Here is a 16,125-nt window from a genome sequence, read left to right on the forward strand (position 1 = left end):
ATAATTTATAATAGATGCAGATTTCTAGAGTTCACATATCTAGATTTTTGCAAGGGATTTTGTTTTAAAATGTTATCTATTAAGAATAACATTGTTCCAAATGTAGAAGTTTTAAAGATATAGGAAATGGATTGCTTCAGAAAAATCACTTTGAATTTTCCAGTTAAATAGATACATCGAAAAATTGACCAATGAAATGAAAGAGGCTGGAAATTTGGAAGGGATATTACTTACAGGCCTTACTAAAGATGGAGTGGACTTAATGGAGAGTTATGTCGATAGGACTGGAGATGTCCAAACAGCAAGTTACTGCATGTTACAGGTGAGTGCAGTGTGGTGGCAGCGTAATGAAAAAGAAATGTCTAACCACCTGTATTTTCTTCCCTCATTGAGTGGGTATGCCGTTTTGGTTGCTTAGGGCCTTTAGAAGGTATTTAGCTTTAACCTAATCATTTGACTTCCAGAGGACTTCTGCCTTATTTTAGTGTTCCTTAGCCTCCTACATTGGGTTATCCAGTTTTTCCTTCACTTTGGGACGTATCAGTCTTGCTTTTATGCAAAGCTCAAATGGAGCAGAGAAACCCTCTTCAATTTCTCCAATTTTTGACAGAACTACACCTTCTGCAAAAGAGATTGCCTTTCCCTGAGCTGAACTACAGCCTCACTTGAAGTGCAGAAGGCAAGTTACACCACAGCTGTCTTCACTCTCATTTTCCCTTTTTATTATCAATGGACATGATTTTTTGTAACCAGTTCATCTGTTTTCTCTGTTTTTATTGTCCAGTGGTTACAAACAAATTCCTGGTAAAGGTTCCCTTCTAGTTTACTTTTGTTGGAAATGTAATAAAAATTTAGAGCATTTCACTGAGGTTTCCTATAGCCCTCCAGCTAATAGTATCCTTTCCTGGTGTCCTCTTGCCTGTCCTCATCCCTTTATACAGTATGATAGCATGCCATGTACTGGGTAAATGTGGTAAAATGCCATGTACTGGGTAAATGTGGTAAAATGCCATGTACTGGGTAAATGTGGTAAAATGCCATGTACTGGGTAAATGTGGTAAAATGCCATGTACTGGGTAAATGTGGTAAAATGCCATGTACTGGGTAAATGTGGTAAAATGCCATCTACTGGGTAAATGTGGTAAAATGCCATGTACTGGGTAAATGTGGTAAAATGCCATCTACTGGGTAAATGTGGTAAAATGCCATCTACTGGGTAAATGTGGTAAAATGCCATCTACTGGGTAAATACGGTAAAATGCCCTCTCCCCCACCCTACCTTCTTAGGAACAAGTATAGATACTGGCCCACAAACCACAATGTAAATTTACTCTAAGGTATGAGGCCACTGCCACTAGAGAAAAGGTGTCATTCCATAACATAATGAATCATTTTTTTTCTTACTGAAATGATATCACATCTACTAAACTGTACATATACGGCTACAGAGTGCAAATGGGTTTGTAACCTCTTAACAAAATTTATAAATATATTTAAAATGCAGACAAGTGTATATTTGTATATTTGGATCTTAAAAACTGAAGTCTGATATTCAGCTGCCTTTTAATTGGGATGTTTCCTCCATTTATGTTTATATGGTCAAGGTTAAGTCTACCATCTTGCTGTTTGTTTTCCATTTGGTGTTTTTTGTTGTTGTTGTTCCTTTTGTTTTGTTTCTTTCCTGCCTTCTTTTGGGCTAATTGAATATTTCAGTGTTTCACTTTATTTCATCTATTAGTATTTTGGCTATACCCCCTTTCATTATCTTTTTTAAAGTAGTTGCTCTAGGTCTGACAATACGTATCTTTGATTCATTAGTGAACGCTTTACCTCCTCATACTTCATATTTCACAGCTGATACATCATGCTTTCTACTCCACCCTTTCTCTTTCATACCTCACACCTAACACTTTCTGCTTTTTGCTTAATATTTCATGTTTCACAAATGTTACAGCAGTGTAATTCCATTTAGTCACGCCCTTCCTATTATCATATATTTTAAACTCCAACTTAGAGTTTTATTATTTTTGCTTTGAATAGTCAGTTATTTTTTATGTAAATTATATGAAGAATGAAAACATGGACTTTTATATTTATTTATCTATTTACCATTCCTCGTACTGTTTAGACCAGTAAACCCAAGTTTTATCTAATATCATTTCCCTTTGGTCTCTCTCTTTAGCATTCTTTTAGTACCGATTTCCTGGTGATAGATTCTCTCAGCTTAATTTTAACAGAAAATGTCCATTTTGTTCTTGTTTTTCTTTCAGCACTTTAAAGATGTGGTTTCATAGTCTTTTGGCCTCCATTGTTTCTGATGAGAAGTCAGCTATTGCTATCCTTGTTTCTCACATGTAGTATTTTATTTTTTCCTTGGGCTTCTTTCAGGATTTTCTTTTTGATTTTCAGCAGTTTATCCTTAATGCCTATTGTAGTTCTTTTTATCCTGCTTGTGGTTCATTGGGCTTCTTGGATCTGCAAGTCAGTGTTTTTCATCAGATTTGGGAAGTTTTGAGGCATTATTTCTTTATGTGTTTTTTTTTTGCTTCTATCTCATTCTCTTCTTGGAATATGTATATATATATATACATATGTGTATATATATATATGTGTGTGTGTGTGTGTGTGTGTGTGTGTGTGTGTGTGTGTGTATATGTATATATATTCCAAGAAGAGAATGAGATAGAAGCAAAAAAAAAATACGTAAATAATATATATATATATATATATATATATATATATATGTATGTATGTATATATATTCCAAGAAGAGAATGAGATAGAAGCAAAGAAAAATACATAAAGAAATAATATGTGTATATATATATATATATATATATATATATATATATATATATATTCCAAGAAGAGAATGAGATAGAAGCAAAAAAAAATACGTAAATAATATATATATATATATATTCCTTTCTTATTTGATCAGACTTAAGCGCTGAACTGTTGCCTCTGCAGATTCTTGTCAGAACTTGATTTTCAGTTTTATTGGGGCAGATCTAGAGAAGACTTACTAAATATAAATTAACCATATTCTTTCTTAGTTTATCCCGACTGCCATAGAAGGGACAAGAGTGGGGGTATGAAGATTTCTTGCTTTTCTGTGAATTTTCTTTTTAAACCAGAGGTTGTAGTCTACCTTAATACTTAGTTCTAGCTAAGTTGGTCATAATTAGGACTAGAGTAGATGTTTACTAGTTTAAGAAATGAAATTGACAGCTAGGTTTTTTACGTGTTCTTTTTGCAAAATTTGACTCTGGTAATTGAAATTACTACCTAATTAATAGGTGAAGTATATGCTTCTATTTTGATGGAATGTCTAAAGATAGTCTTTATTAGCTGTTATAGGTTTCTTCTGTTTTTCCATAAGGAAGATGTAATGCTAAGTTCTAACATTTTCCTTTCCTATCTGGCCACCAAATAGAATTGGGAAAACTGGACTTCAGATTGATGCCTATGGCATCATTGGGGGTAGAGACTTTCTCTGCTTTTTTCATCTTGTGAAGTTAAGGAAGATATGCTGGACATGGCGAAAAGTATTCTGTGAAAACCCAAAGCAAGCATTGGCGAAATGTCGAATGCCACAGCTGCCAGGGAAAATAGAGTTTTAGGAAAAGTCTTACTGAGAAGAAATTACAGTGCTTATTGAGAAAAAAATCTAAAGTAAATTTAAGGAACAGAAATTGTTGCTTTTCACTATGGCCTAAGGTCATACAAAAGAAGAACATGTTTGGCTTGGTTTTTGTTTTTTCCTGTTTAATTTTTAAGATGATAAAAGTATGTTTTGACTGAGTGCAAGCGACAGGTTTAACTTTCAGATCAGTAGATATACAAAGACAGCATCTCAGTTCACAGTTCATTGCTAGATATGAAGGACCATGCTTGGTATTATTTTAAATGTGATTAAGCAGTTTTAGTGTGCATTTGGATTAGATAGTAAACTTTTGTGAACCCAAAAATTGTAATTGTTGGGACAGAGTACTCACATCACTTTTCACTGCATTCAACCAGGAAAGTGAATTATCTGCTCTTGGGTTTTTAAACTTCAATAAGAGAGCACAACACATTCCTGGCCAGATATAATGATACATACAAGTAATATTTCTGTCATTAGTAGAGGCCAGCTTAAAGTAATTTAATAGAGCCGCCATCAGTTATTTTATCTGTATCCTCACTAGGAGCCAGCTTTTGGCAAAAAGGAGGCCTATTTTTTCTATGTGACTCATAGTCACATTACCTAGAATTATATGGTTTATCCAGGAAATTTTAAAACAACTGAAATAATCCATGTTTTCTTCTTAGGGTTCTCCTTTAGATGTTCTTAAAGATGAAAGAGTTCAGTACTGGATTGAGAATTACAGAAATTTATTAGATGCCTGGAGGTTTTGGCACAAACGAGCTGAATTTGATATTCACAGGAGTAAATTGGATCCCAGTTCTAAGCCTTTAGCACAGGTAAGTACATTGTTTTGGAGAGAAATAAATTGTAACATACCTAGTAGTCCAGCAAAAGTAGAAATGTTTACTGTATGTTATATAGGATAAATTTAGAGTTCAATTTAATAAATTGATATTAGTTGATTCTTTTGCTTATATTTAGCTCCCATTGATGTCTTTATCTATCCCAGACTGCACTTTGTCCTTGATCTTCCTGATTTTTTTTTTTTTTTTTTTGGTCCTGCCACTTCCTAACAATTGTCTCAGTGACTTGAGCTTTTCTCTGAGACACAGCACAACACAGCACCTAGAGCATCTTAGGCAAATCTAAGTGAATCCTGGGGCTGTGTGAGCTTTTCCAGTATATTCCAAGCCCTTTCAGAATCTAAACTATTATAGGGTCTTCACACATTCCACTTAGGTATCATTTTTCTGCACTGTTTATATGTAATAAGGCAGGATTTTTTAACAGTGTGTGTGTGTGTGTGTGTGTGTGTGTGTAGTATACATAAACATATACATATATGTCTGATTACACATGGAAATTTTAAATTTTTTCTTTCAGCATTAATTTAATGCTCATCCATCTCATAAAGCACATGATGTGTGATCATTGTCTAAGTTCAGACATTAAATACCAGGTATATCCTCAGTGTGAGCACTGGATGGTGCTATTTTCTTATTTTAGAAAGTGGAGATATTAGTCCTTTTATTAAAACAACCTGAATATTAGTAAAATAACATTATATTAATATTTGTTACTCATCTATATAAGTGTTTAAGAGCCTAGGAGTTTTCAAAGTAAAATGAACAGTGTCTATTACCATTCTAAAATTAATAACCATTGCAGGATACTTAACTCTTTTTATCTTAGGAAATGAGTGTTTTCTTTACAAGAAAATTTTGTTCAGGCGATTATACCATGGAAATTTGGATCAGAAGTCATATTAAGATATTTTTTAATGTCTCATGGTGAAGTCTAAAGTCCTTACTATTTCTAAAATGTTGGGAATCTGGTGTTACCAAGTTTATCCGTTGTATGTCAGTGATACTAGGAGGAATACAATTAAACAAAGGTGACAGAAATAATGTAACTGCTAAGTGGAAATAAAATGAGAACTAGTTAAATTTAGCAGATAACAAATTATTTTACAATTTAAGTTTAAAAATGATTTTAAAGTAATTTGTTAGGATCAAACTTTGAATTATTTATTAATTTTATTTATAAAGTTTGCATTATATTTTAACTCATTTCATTTGTTTTATAGGTGTTTGTGAGTTGCAATTTCTGTGGCAAGTCTATCTCCTACAGCTGTTCAACTGTGCCTCATCAGGGCAGAGGTTTTAGTCAGTATGGTGTCAGTGGCTCACCAACAAAGTCGAAAGTCACGAGTTGCCCTGGCTGTCGAAAACCCCTTCCTCGGTGTGCACTTTGTCTCATTAATATGGGAACACCTGTCTCTAGCTGTCCTGGTATGACATAATTCTAATACACTTTTCTGAGCTGAGATTGTTCCTACATAATTGATTTAATGTTGTAAATAAAAGGCATACTAGCTTGATTTTATATTATTTCTAAGAGTGAGCTACTTTGCTGGCTTGTGTTCCCTATAGTTTATAAAATTTACACATTAAAAGTAAATTTATATCCATGATATCTCAGGTAATCTCCCAAATTCAGGCCAATTGGAAGTTAGTGAGGAGAGCTTGAATATTAAGTAATCTTAAAATTTTACCATTTTTCAATATATACATTTCAGAGATTTTTCATTTTATACATTGCTTGAACAAGGACGCAAATTATAGCGTAAATAAGTTCTGTGTGAACTGAGATATGTTGAAATAGTTACATTTAATACATCTTTTGAACCATAAGCCTCAGGAAGCTCTAATGGCCCAAGTGCTATTCCTTTTTGCTAGATAATAGGTTTTCAATCTTTTCTATTTTTGAAATAGGTAAGAAAAGATAAAAACAATTTTCTAGAATTTGAAGAAAATTAAATCTTAAAACATTTTAAACTCTCTATTATGGAAACTTAATTTAATGAAAGTTCACTCAGGTTTATCAAATATTAACATTTGTTTCATATTTGCTTCAGAAATATTTTTCTAAATTTGCTTCAGAAATAATTTCTTTATATAATACATGTTTGAGCACTTGTTTAATACACTAAGATAAGGTTCGTGTGCTGAAATGAATCAAAATCTTAGTGGAGCTTAGGTTATACAATGAGCACGGATAACTTACATAAAAATGAGAAATGATATGTTCTAGAAAATAAATACTACTCCAGTCTCCCTTATTTGTCTTTCCAAAATCCCTGAAAAGATCTGAAAATCCAAGGTTTTTAAAATAAATTTACAATCTTATTTGGCACACAGACAAAAACCTGTTCAGAATTGATATGAGGCTATTACGGTCTTTATTTCTCTTATTTATTTGTGAATATTCATGTTTCACTGCAGAAATACTTATGTGAGATGACAGGATGATGCTTCAGACTGGAGGTGTTATATAATATTTGCTCATTATTTTTCTAAAATCCCAACACATTTTGAATTCTGAACCATATCTAGCTCCCTGAGGTGAATAAGGGATATTATATAAAGAAAGTGTTAGGAATTTTGAAAGTGGGAAACATTACTTCTATCTGAAGGATATGCAGAAAACTTCAGAAGGAAAGTACCATTTAAGCTAGTCCTTTAGAGTTTGATAGATTTAAATGGTGAAGATTTTAGAGGTTGTAGACAAGGAGTAAACAGCATGAACAAGGGTAAAGAGATTGGTGAGTATGGTAAGTACAGAGAGTGTATGGGAACTAGCATGTGCGTCATTGTGAAAGGACCTGGGAAGTGGACTGATAGGAAATAGTGTAAGAAAATTAGGGGAGCCTGAATATGATCTTTAAAGGCACTACTGAGCTGATTACAAAATACTAGTAAGTCTATTCTTTTTCGGTACGTAAAATGAGACGAATCTGAGTTCCAAAAATAAAACAGACCTAATTGAAATTGGTCTATGGGAGTTTAAAGATTCAGGTGTACAACACCTGCCCTACAGTTAGCATCCATTTCTCATGCTTCATGATCCTAATGGCCAGGATTTCCATAAGCTTAGTTTACCTGAGGGTTGCATATTTTTACATTGCACTCAGTTGTGCTTTGAAGATTGGAACTGTTGAAACTGTTTCAGTAGAATTCATAATTATAAATGTTTATAATTATGTGTCTGTAATTATAGTTGACCCTGGAACAACATGGTTTGAACTGCATAGGTCCACTTATTCTCAGATTTTTTTTTTTAGTCAATATGCAGTTGGTCCTCCCCGTATCCCCGGGTTTCGCAACTACAAATTAAACCAACTGCGGATCAAAACAGTATTAAAAACAGCATTTTCAATCTGCAGTTGGGAATCTGTGGATGTGGAGGGCTGACTGCATTGTTCTATACCATTTTATGTAAGCGACTTGAGCATCCACGAATTTTCTAGAACCAATCTTCCATGGATACTGAGGGATAATTGTAGTTAAGATTTGGGCAGTCAAAAGTTATGCTTGGATTTTTTACTGCACTGGGTCAGCGCTTCTAACCTCCATAGTGTTCAAGGGTCAACTGTTTTATAAATATTTATAATTATAATGGTTATAAATTATAAGCATGATGAATTATAAATGTTATTTATTCAGTTGTTTATTTAGTACCTATGTTCTAATTGCCATTAATATTACATGAAACAAAATAGACAGAATCTGTCCTTACAGAGTTTAACTTCTAGGTATGATACATTTTTTTGAGTTAGATTATATGCTGGTTTTCTTCTTACTCTTCTGTTATTATTATTGTTGTTATTTAGTCCCTAAATGAAGCTATAGTTCCCTCAACTATTCTGTAGCATTTATCTTCATCATTCACTACAAATCTCTTAAAATTTAAAGTTATTTGATTTTAAAAAGCCTTTTCATAGCACAGCCAGCTTTATTCATGAAACAAGGAGGTAAAGGCTTACTTCTCTTAAAAAAAATAAAAAAAATAAACCTCCCTTTTAAATAAACCTCCCTTTTCATACAACAGGGAGGCAGACCTTAATATTTTTAGCTCTCATCAGAGAAACATAAGGATTAATCTGTTCTGGATTCAGTTTGTGTTCTGGATGTGTTAGAATTTACAGAAACAAAGTGAAAATCGCTAATGAGAGCTATACACAAAGGTATAAAATAATTTATCTTTAAAGGTCTGTATTTTTTCTTTTTCTCTTCCCTCATTCCTCTCCCCCTCCCTTCATTGTTAATTGTTTTCATGAAATTTTTAGGAAGAGTTTCAGTGTTTTACATCTTAAATCCTTGAACCACTTGTATATACCACCTTCATATCATTAGCAAAAGCAGATGGATATTTTTTAAAACTACTTGCAAGACTATCCCTGTGGTCATTAAAGTGTGACCAGCATTGGTCCAGGGGAAATTTTGAACTTGGTATCATGTCTTAAAAGGTGTACACACACGATTGCTTAATTAAGCTTAATATTTCTACTTACTCATTTTCTATTCTTATCTCTAATTATATAAGATCTTAAAATATTTTAATTTGATTTGTTGTTTTAGAACAAAAGAAAACATTAAGGTGGTCAAAATTAATAAAATGAGCATGTTTTTGAGCACTAAATGTTTTGTAAATATGTGTATGAAGCTGTACATGGATAACCATGCATGTGTAATGACACATTTTTCTTCACTTTCTTATGAACTGTTACACATAGGAATGTATATATCGTGAGTGTATATATCCAGTCCCCCACCCTGCTTAACATAACATTGTCTGTACTGATGCCTTTGCTCACTTCTCCTTGCCTGCTCTCACCTCTTTCCTTCTCCCCAGAGGTAACCACTGTCCTAAGTTGTGTGTTATCCAGTCTTTAACTTGTCTGTATAGTTTTATCACATGTTTAATTTTGTTTGTTCTTTAAATTCTATGCAAATGAATCTTATACAGTATATATTCTTTGCCTTACCTTTTTTGCTCAAAATTGGGGCTTGTTTTATTTTATTTTATTTTTTTCAGTTTCAATTATGCTAATGAATGTAGCAGTAGTTTATTCACTTTGCATTACTATTTAGTATTCCATTCATGATTGTAACAGTTTTTCCACTCTATTATTGATGGACACTTTGGTTGTTTCCAGATTTTTACTATTACGAACAATGCTGCTATGAATATTCCTGCAATGTCTCCTTTTAGCGTGTACAAAAATTCCTCTAGTGTATTTACATAGGAGTAGAATTGCTAAATCGTACTGTTTACTAATGCGTTACTTAGGAATTTTATGTGTCTGTTCAGGAAGGAGACTGGCCTGTAATCTTCCTTTCTCATACTGTGTTTGTCTGGTTGTATTAGCAAAGTTATGCCAGCTTCATGAAGTACTTTGGGAAATTGCCCTGTTTTTTCCTGTTCTTTCAAAGACTTTGTATAGATGAAAATAACCTGCTCCTTTACTGTTTGGTAGAACTCACCTGTAAACTGGGCTTGGTATTTTCTTTGTGGGAAGATTATTTCTCTAAAGTTGTTGATTCAGACTGCTTCTTAGTGGGTTTGATATTTATATTTTTCAATTTTTTATTGGCTATTAAAGATGTAAGGAAACTTCTGTTATTTGGTGTTTTTCAATCTAAACTAGATCCTAGCTTTAAAATTACTACTTCAGTATGATGCATGATTTATGTTTTGACATCATTTTAGAAATATCTTTTAAGAAACCTGGAATAAAATAATGTAGTTAATGAAGATCATTTTCTTTAACTCATAGGAGGATCCAAATCAGATGAAAAAGTAGACTTGAGCAAGGACAAAAAATTAGCTCAATTTAACAACTGGTTTACATGGTGTCATAATTGCAGGCACGGTGGTCATGCTGGACATATGCTTAGTTGGTTCAGGTAATCAGCACATTTCTTCTTTAATAGGCTTGGAGTTAGAGGAGATACAACAAATGGCCTTTTAAAAAGTTCAGGTTTATACAGCCAAAGGATGAACTTCTTTACTGTTGCCTGAGTTAACAAAAGTGGTGTCAGCATTTCTGTCATTAGATATCCTATGTAATCTTAAACTACAAAATTAAAACTTCGATAAGAAATAGTTTAAATATGATGTATGGGTTAAGTGTTTGAATAGCATCATTTAAATTTATTTGGGGACAGGATATGGTTACTTTTTTTACAACTGACTGAATATTCTGTCATATGTAATATGTAATTGAATTATAAATTAAAAATGATAGAGTACGTATCAAACTATTGCATCTGCTATCTTCTAAATAAGTTTGTTATGTAGCAAGCACCTAATGCAATGGGAGACTCTCAAGACCATATGTAACTTTTCCTTTGAACAGTGCCAGTGGCCCTGTCCTCCTAATTGCTGTTGGTTTTACACCCAGTTTGTCACACTGGCTTTCATTTGAACTCTTAAGCACTTCCCTGACACCTTCATAACTGTAAATGAGTGATCTTATTATATATTTAGAAAGTAAAGCTATTAATTTTTCAGTAACTTTCCAAGTTCAGCTTGGCAGTCATTTCTAATTTAATGCTTTTAATGCTTTTTGTCCTTGGGTTTTAATTCCTATATTTTTCCAAATGCCATTTTGAAAAATTGTATTATAGATATAGATAGGTATATAGATAAATAAATATAGTATGTATATGTATGTATAATTTAGATTTTTAACTGTTTCTTGACCTATCATTTTAGGGACCATGCAGAGTGTCCCGTGTCTGCATGCACGTGTAAATGTATGCAGTTGGATACCACAGGGAATCTGGTACCTGCAGAGACTGTCCAGCCATAAATGTTATCACCTAAAGAGAAACCTTCAAGTGTGGAGCTTTCTAATAGATGTCCTTCATAGCTCAAAAACATACCTCAGAACAAGTCACTCATGACTTTCCTGTAATGGGAAAATAAATCATTCTATCAAATCAGCAATTTGATGTTTGAGTGATTTTGATGTGCTTCACAGAGACAAATGCTGCTGAAATGAACATGAGACTGTGGGCATGGATTCTGTTCAGTTGGTTGATAAAGTTCATTTTGGAAGAATTTTGTAGGGTTTTGTTGAAATTATAAACACTGTGCAAGCAGAGTTTCTGGAATAGCCAAGAACAGACCTTAAATCTGTATCTTCCAAGCTGAAAGTGGATATCTTTCAGTAAAATCTGTACACTTTTAAAATAGAATAAAATGAGCAGTTCGGTGTTTCAGGTGATAGTTTAAGCTCATCCATGCTTACATTCCTTTCAGATAAAATTAAAACTATGGATTTTCACTCTGAATTGGAGAGCCCGTACCCCACAGAATAAATTTGATCAAGGTATGGTTGATATATATATTGTATATACATTTTTTTTTAAGGAGTCTTTTTGCCTCGTACACTTTCATTTTACGGTAAGAAGTCTTTTGGCACAGACCTTTACTGTCTTCCTAGAAAAAACAAAATTAAGATATCTTACAAATTTTCTCTTCTGAAGAGAAAAATATGGATCATTTCAGGGGAATGTGTTACAGAAATTTTAGTTTCAATGTCCTTATTTGTCTTCAAAGATTTCTCTCCCTGTTAATTCATCATCTGATGCTCATTTTCTGGGAGGATTTCACTGAACACAGAATCTATGCAAGATTATATGGGACCAGCCATTCAACATACTCCATGTCAATGTGTCCTACTGTCCAATTCCTTTCTGTTTTGAAATACCTTTTTTTCACTAAGATAAACTAGGCGATGAAGGGGAAAACAGTCACTTTGGAGACAATTTCACTTTAAATGTAAATTTCTGAAAGTAAGTATATTTGTGCCAGTTCAGGGCCTTTACTTTAAATATTTATTTTTTTCCCTTTTCACAGGTAGATAGTTGGAAGAGAAATACAAAGGAATTGTAGCATGCTTCTCTGTCATCTGACGTGCAGAGGACTGAACTGAATTTCATAGTTGAAGTTGTATTCATAGATAAAGCATAAGCTTAAAAATTAATTTTATAGATTTTTTAAAGAAAGAAATATCTTAAACTAAAGAATTTTAAGAGCTTTCATGTTAGCACTTTTACCTGGTGAAACTAAGATAGATTAGTTTGAGGTGTGACCTAAATATTGAACAATAGTGGATTAAAATATTTTTTTACTTTGAGATGCAATACAAAAAATCCTTTTGTAGGCAAACATTGCATATTTACTCTAAACATCTCTCTTAGATGACAGTCTTCTTTCAAAATGAAAGAATTGGGAATAGATATAAATAGATAGACATCTATCTAAATACTTATAGATAGCTAGCTAGCTAGATTTTTTTTTTACAGAGATTGCTATTAAGGGTCTTTTCCAATGTTAAGTAAGTCTGATTTCATTTTGCTAAAACATAACCTTTACCTTTAAAAGTGCTTTAGTTGAAGTGTTCCTTTCAAATTTACTATGTCCTAATTATGAAACGTCAGCTTTAAGTAATATTAAACTATCTGATAACATTTTCAATTTTTTTTAGCTAAAATAAGGTAAAATTATTGAATGTATATTTAGAATAGAGGTATATCTAAAATATCATTTTTGGAAATATTTAATTAGGCACACATAAAGTCTATTATATAAATAATCTGCTTGTCTATAATCATAGAGTGACATTTTTAAGATTATTTATGCCTGTGTGTCAACTTCCTAATATTTTCTGTGAAGCCTAAATATTCATATGAGATGTCTATAATGTTTCGCATTTTAGTGTATGTGGACCATGACATGAAAATAGATTCAAATTATTTTTCTGTTTTTATTACTAGGTCATTGATGTTTGGGTTTATAAACTCAACAATATATTTTACCTAAACATGTTCAATCAAAGTGTTTAATAAAAGTGTTTTTATTACTTTTCTTAGAAAAATAAATCTGGGTTGAAGTCAACATGTCTAATCTACAAATTATGAATCCTCTACAAATAATTCAATAAAGTGACATTAGTACCTAATTTGATGGCAAATTCAGTACTTAATCTTAGAAGCAACTTTTTTTTAGACTTTGTTTTTCAGTTTAATATACTTTCCAGAGTGGTTATATGCTTTAAAATTGTCTATTCAAAAAATAGCTTTCCATTGTCAGTGCTACACATGGTAAGTATTAGAGTTATAATATAGTTTTGCATTTAAGAGCATGGCTAAATTTAATTTCACTCATTTGACTCCAAATATTTAAAGTATGGGCTTTGAGATTTAAATGATAATCCTAGCCTTTGTACTGTGGCCAACTGACGATCATTTTGAGCTTCAAATTCCTCATGTTAAAAGCAAGGTACAGAAATACGTACCTCATAGGGTGATGGGAGTGTTAGGTGATAAAAGAAGCATGGTAAAAGAAGTGTTAGGTGATGAAAGAAGTACTACTGTATCCCTGTCACATAGTAAATGCTCTATAAAAGGTAGTGATTAACAGTCATTGTTACCTTAATCTTTATGGGTTACTCATGTGTCAGTATCATTTAAGTGAAGGATCTACATTTGTCTGGAAATTTCACACTTGTTTTCCCAAATCTGAATCAAGTACGGCATTTTCTTTGGAGGTAGGACTTAGCTATTTTTGTTTATCCGGTATTTATTATGTTACTTTTTGCTGTATGAAGAAATGCTCTAAATAACCACCTAGGAGTTTAATGTTATATGTGAGTGAACCCAGGGATGAAAATTTTGGCAAATCTGGACAGTTGACCAGTAACTGTTAAAAACTTGAGGTTTTCATATCTGTATTCAACTCTTAAATCCTGGTCTTCATGGGAGAAAGTATCCAGTATTATCTTGGTATAATCCTTCCTTTTCTGCCATTCTACTACACTTGATGTACATTTAAGTTAAAATGTTGGGGTGGCAGTGGTAATAAAAAGGAAGTACCCTGTTAGATTTGCTCTCCCTTGGAATACCCATAATTAAAGCAAGTAGGTACTTGCTTTAATTTAAGAATAATTAGTTGTACATGACTAACAGCTGCTCAGGTCGAGGCATCAGAGAGGTGGGAGAGATGTGTTACATGTTAGTTCAGCACCCTCATATTGAGTGCTTGTGATGCACGTGGCCATGGCAGAAGTGGGCCAGCTGGACAGTGCTCTCCTATCTAGTACGCTAGCTCCTTCCATTACATGATCTGCTTATTTTCCCTCGTGCCTCTGAATTTTATAAGTTACCTTGCTGATTATAAAAGGCAGCAGTTTACAAAATAATTTTTATAAAATGTTAATTATTCCAGAGTATAGAGACAAAAGAAAGCTTCCCAAATGATTTTTAAAGTTAACATAACCCAGATGTCAAATTTTTATCATAGATTACCAAAACGGAACCAATTTCACTTAGGGATATATATGATAAATTTATAAGTCAAAAAATATCAAATCTAACAGCATTTAATGAGAATAATAGTTACTGTTGGTGCTTATGATATGCAGGTTCCATGCACATTATCCTGTTTGACCCTCACTGTAGTCCGGTGAGGTGGGTATACTGTTACTGTTCCATTGTGTATGTGAGGCAATTAAGGTGTAGGGACAGTAGGTCACTTGTCCTAGGTTACACAGCTAGTAAGTTGCAGAACCAAGATTTAGACACCAGTAGTCTGACTTCCCCAATCTGCAGTTTTAATTCCTATTTTATATTCCTATGTAGTACTTTATGGGCTGTGTATAAGAGAATGCTATGACAAAGAAGGTATTATTATATTTAGTATGAATATGTCAAAATAAAAATGTCAATAGTCCTTGAGATGTAAAAGGCACTTGATAAAATTAAAAAATTGACTCCTAATTTATTTTTGAAATATAGTTTTTTCAAAAGGGAAATGTTTTTTCTTCATTTTTTCCAGCCACCTATTTTACTATGTAAAACAGCTGGCATCATGCCTAGTGGACCAATTTTAGAATCCTTCCCGTTGTAGACAGGAGTAAAACAAGAATCCACTTGTTACCTCCAGTTCTGCATAGAGTGGTGCAGAAGAGGAAGGTGAAAGGAGGCACACATTTGCTGCTTTTTCATCTCCTTAATGTTGGTATGGCAAAAATGCCATCAGCAGTTAAAAGGCAAGTAAGCTGATAGAGTACAACATGCAAGACAAATTTAGTACCCTAAATTCACAAATCCAAATGCGTTCTGAAATCCATAAAGAAAAGACCCAACCAATTGATAGTGATCAAGGACTTGTACAGGCAAAATAAATTAAAATGGCCAATAAATGGAAATATTAAATCAGTAACGAAGTAATGCTGATTAAAACAATAGGACACCATTCACCTGAAAAAGAAGAATATTTTCATGGATGTAGGAAAGGAACATTATCTGGTAACAGCTGGTGAGAGTTTATATTAGTACAAGTGTTCTTGAGGACAGGTGAACAATATGTATCAAAAGCCTTAAAAAGATTTGTACCCTTTGACATATTGGGAATATTTTCTGAGGGATTGACTGGATATGTGCACAGAAATACATGTTTATTTGAAGTGATTATTCACAGTATTTATAATAACCTAGAAACCTAAATGTCCAGTAATGGAAGGAAAGAAATTGTTGTAGCCATATAGTGGAATACTAACAAACTATTCAGATAGAATATTTTTATTGACAAAAGAAGATTCATATGTTGATAAATGGAGAGAAAGGCAAGTTATAGGATTA

The 16,125-nt window shown here is 32.9% G+C and overlaps 1 protein-coding gene across 3 annotated transcripts in view; it reads left to right on the forward strand.

The window, feature by feature from the left end:
- Positions 1 to 11,700, forward strand: part of MIOS (meiosis regulator for oocyte development) — a 31,408-nt gene extending 19,708 nt beyond the window's left edge. For all 3 annotated transcript variants that reach the window (XM_074340765.1, XM_019729775.2, XM_019729777.2), the window contains exons 7-11: positions 164 to 322; positions 4,315 to 4,467; positions 5,718 to 5,922; positions 10,251 to 10,380; positions 11,192 to 11,700. In XM_074340765.1, the coding sequence (XP_074196866.1) occupies positions 164 to 322; positions 4,315 to 4,467; positions 5,718 to 5,922; positions 10,251 to 10,380; positions 11,192 to 11,288 (744 nt within the window). In that variant the 3' untranslated portion in view covers positions 11,289 to 11,700. The remainder of the gene's footprint in view (positions 1 to 163; positions 323 to 4,314; positions 4,468 to 5,717; positions 5,923 to 10,250; positions 10,381 to 11,191) is intronic.
- The last annotated feature ends 4,425 nt before the right edge of the window (positions 11,701 to 16,125 follow it).

Source organism: Rhinolophus sinicus, linkage group LG09, assembly GCF_036562045.2.
Source record: "Rhinolophus sinicus isolate RSC01 linkage group LG09, ASM3656204v1, whole genome shotgun sequence".
Taxonomy (NCBI): Eukaryota; Metazoa; Chordata; class Mammalia; order Chiroptera; family Rhinolophidae; genus Rhinolophus; species Rhinolophus sinicus.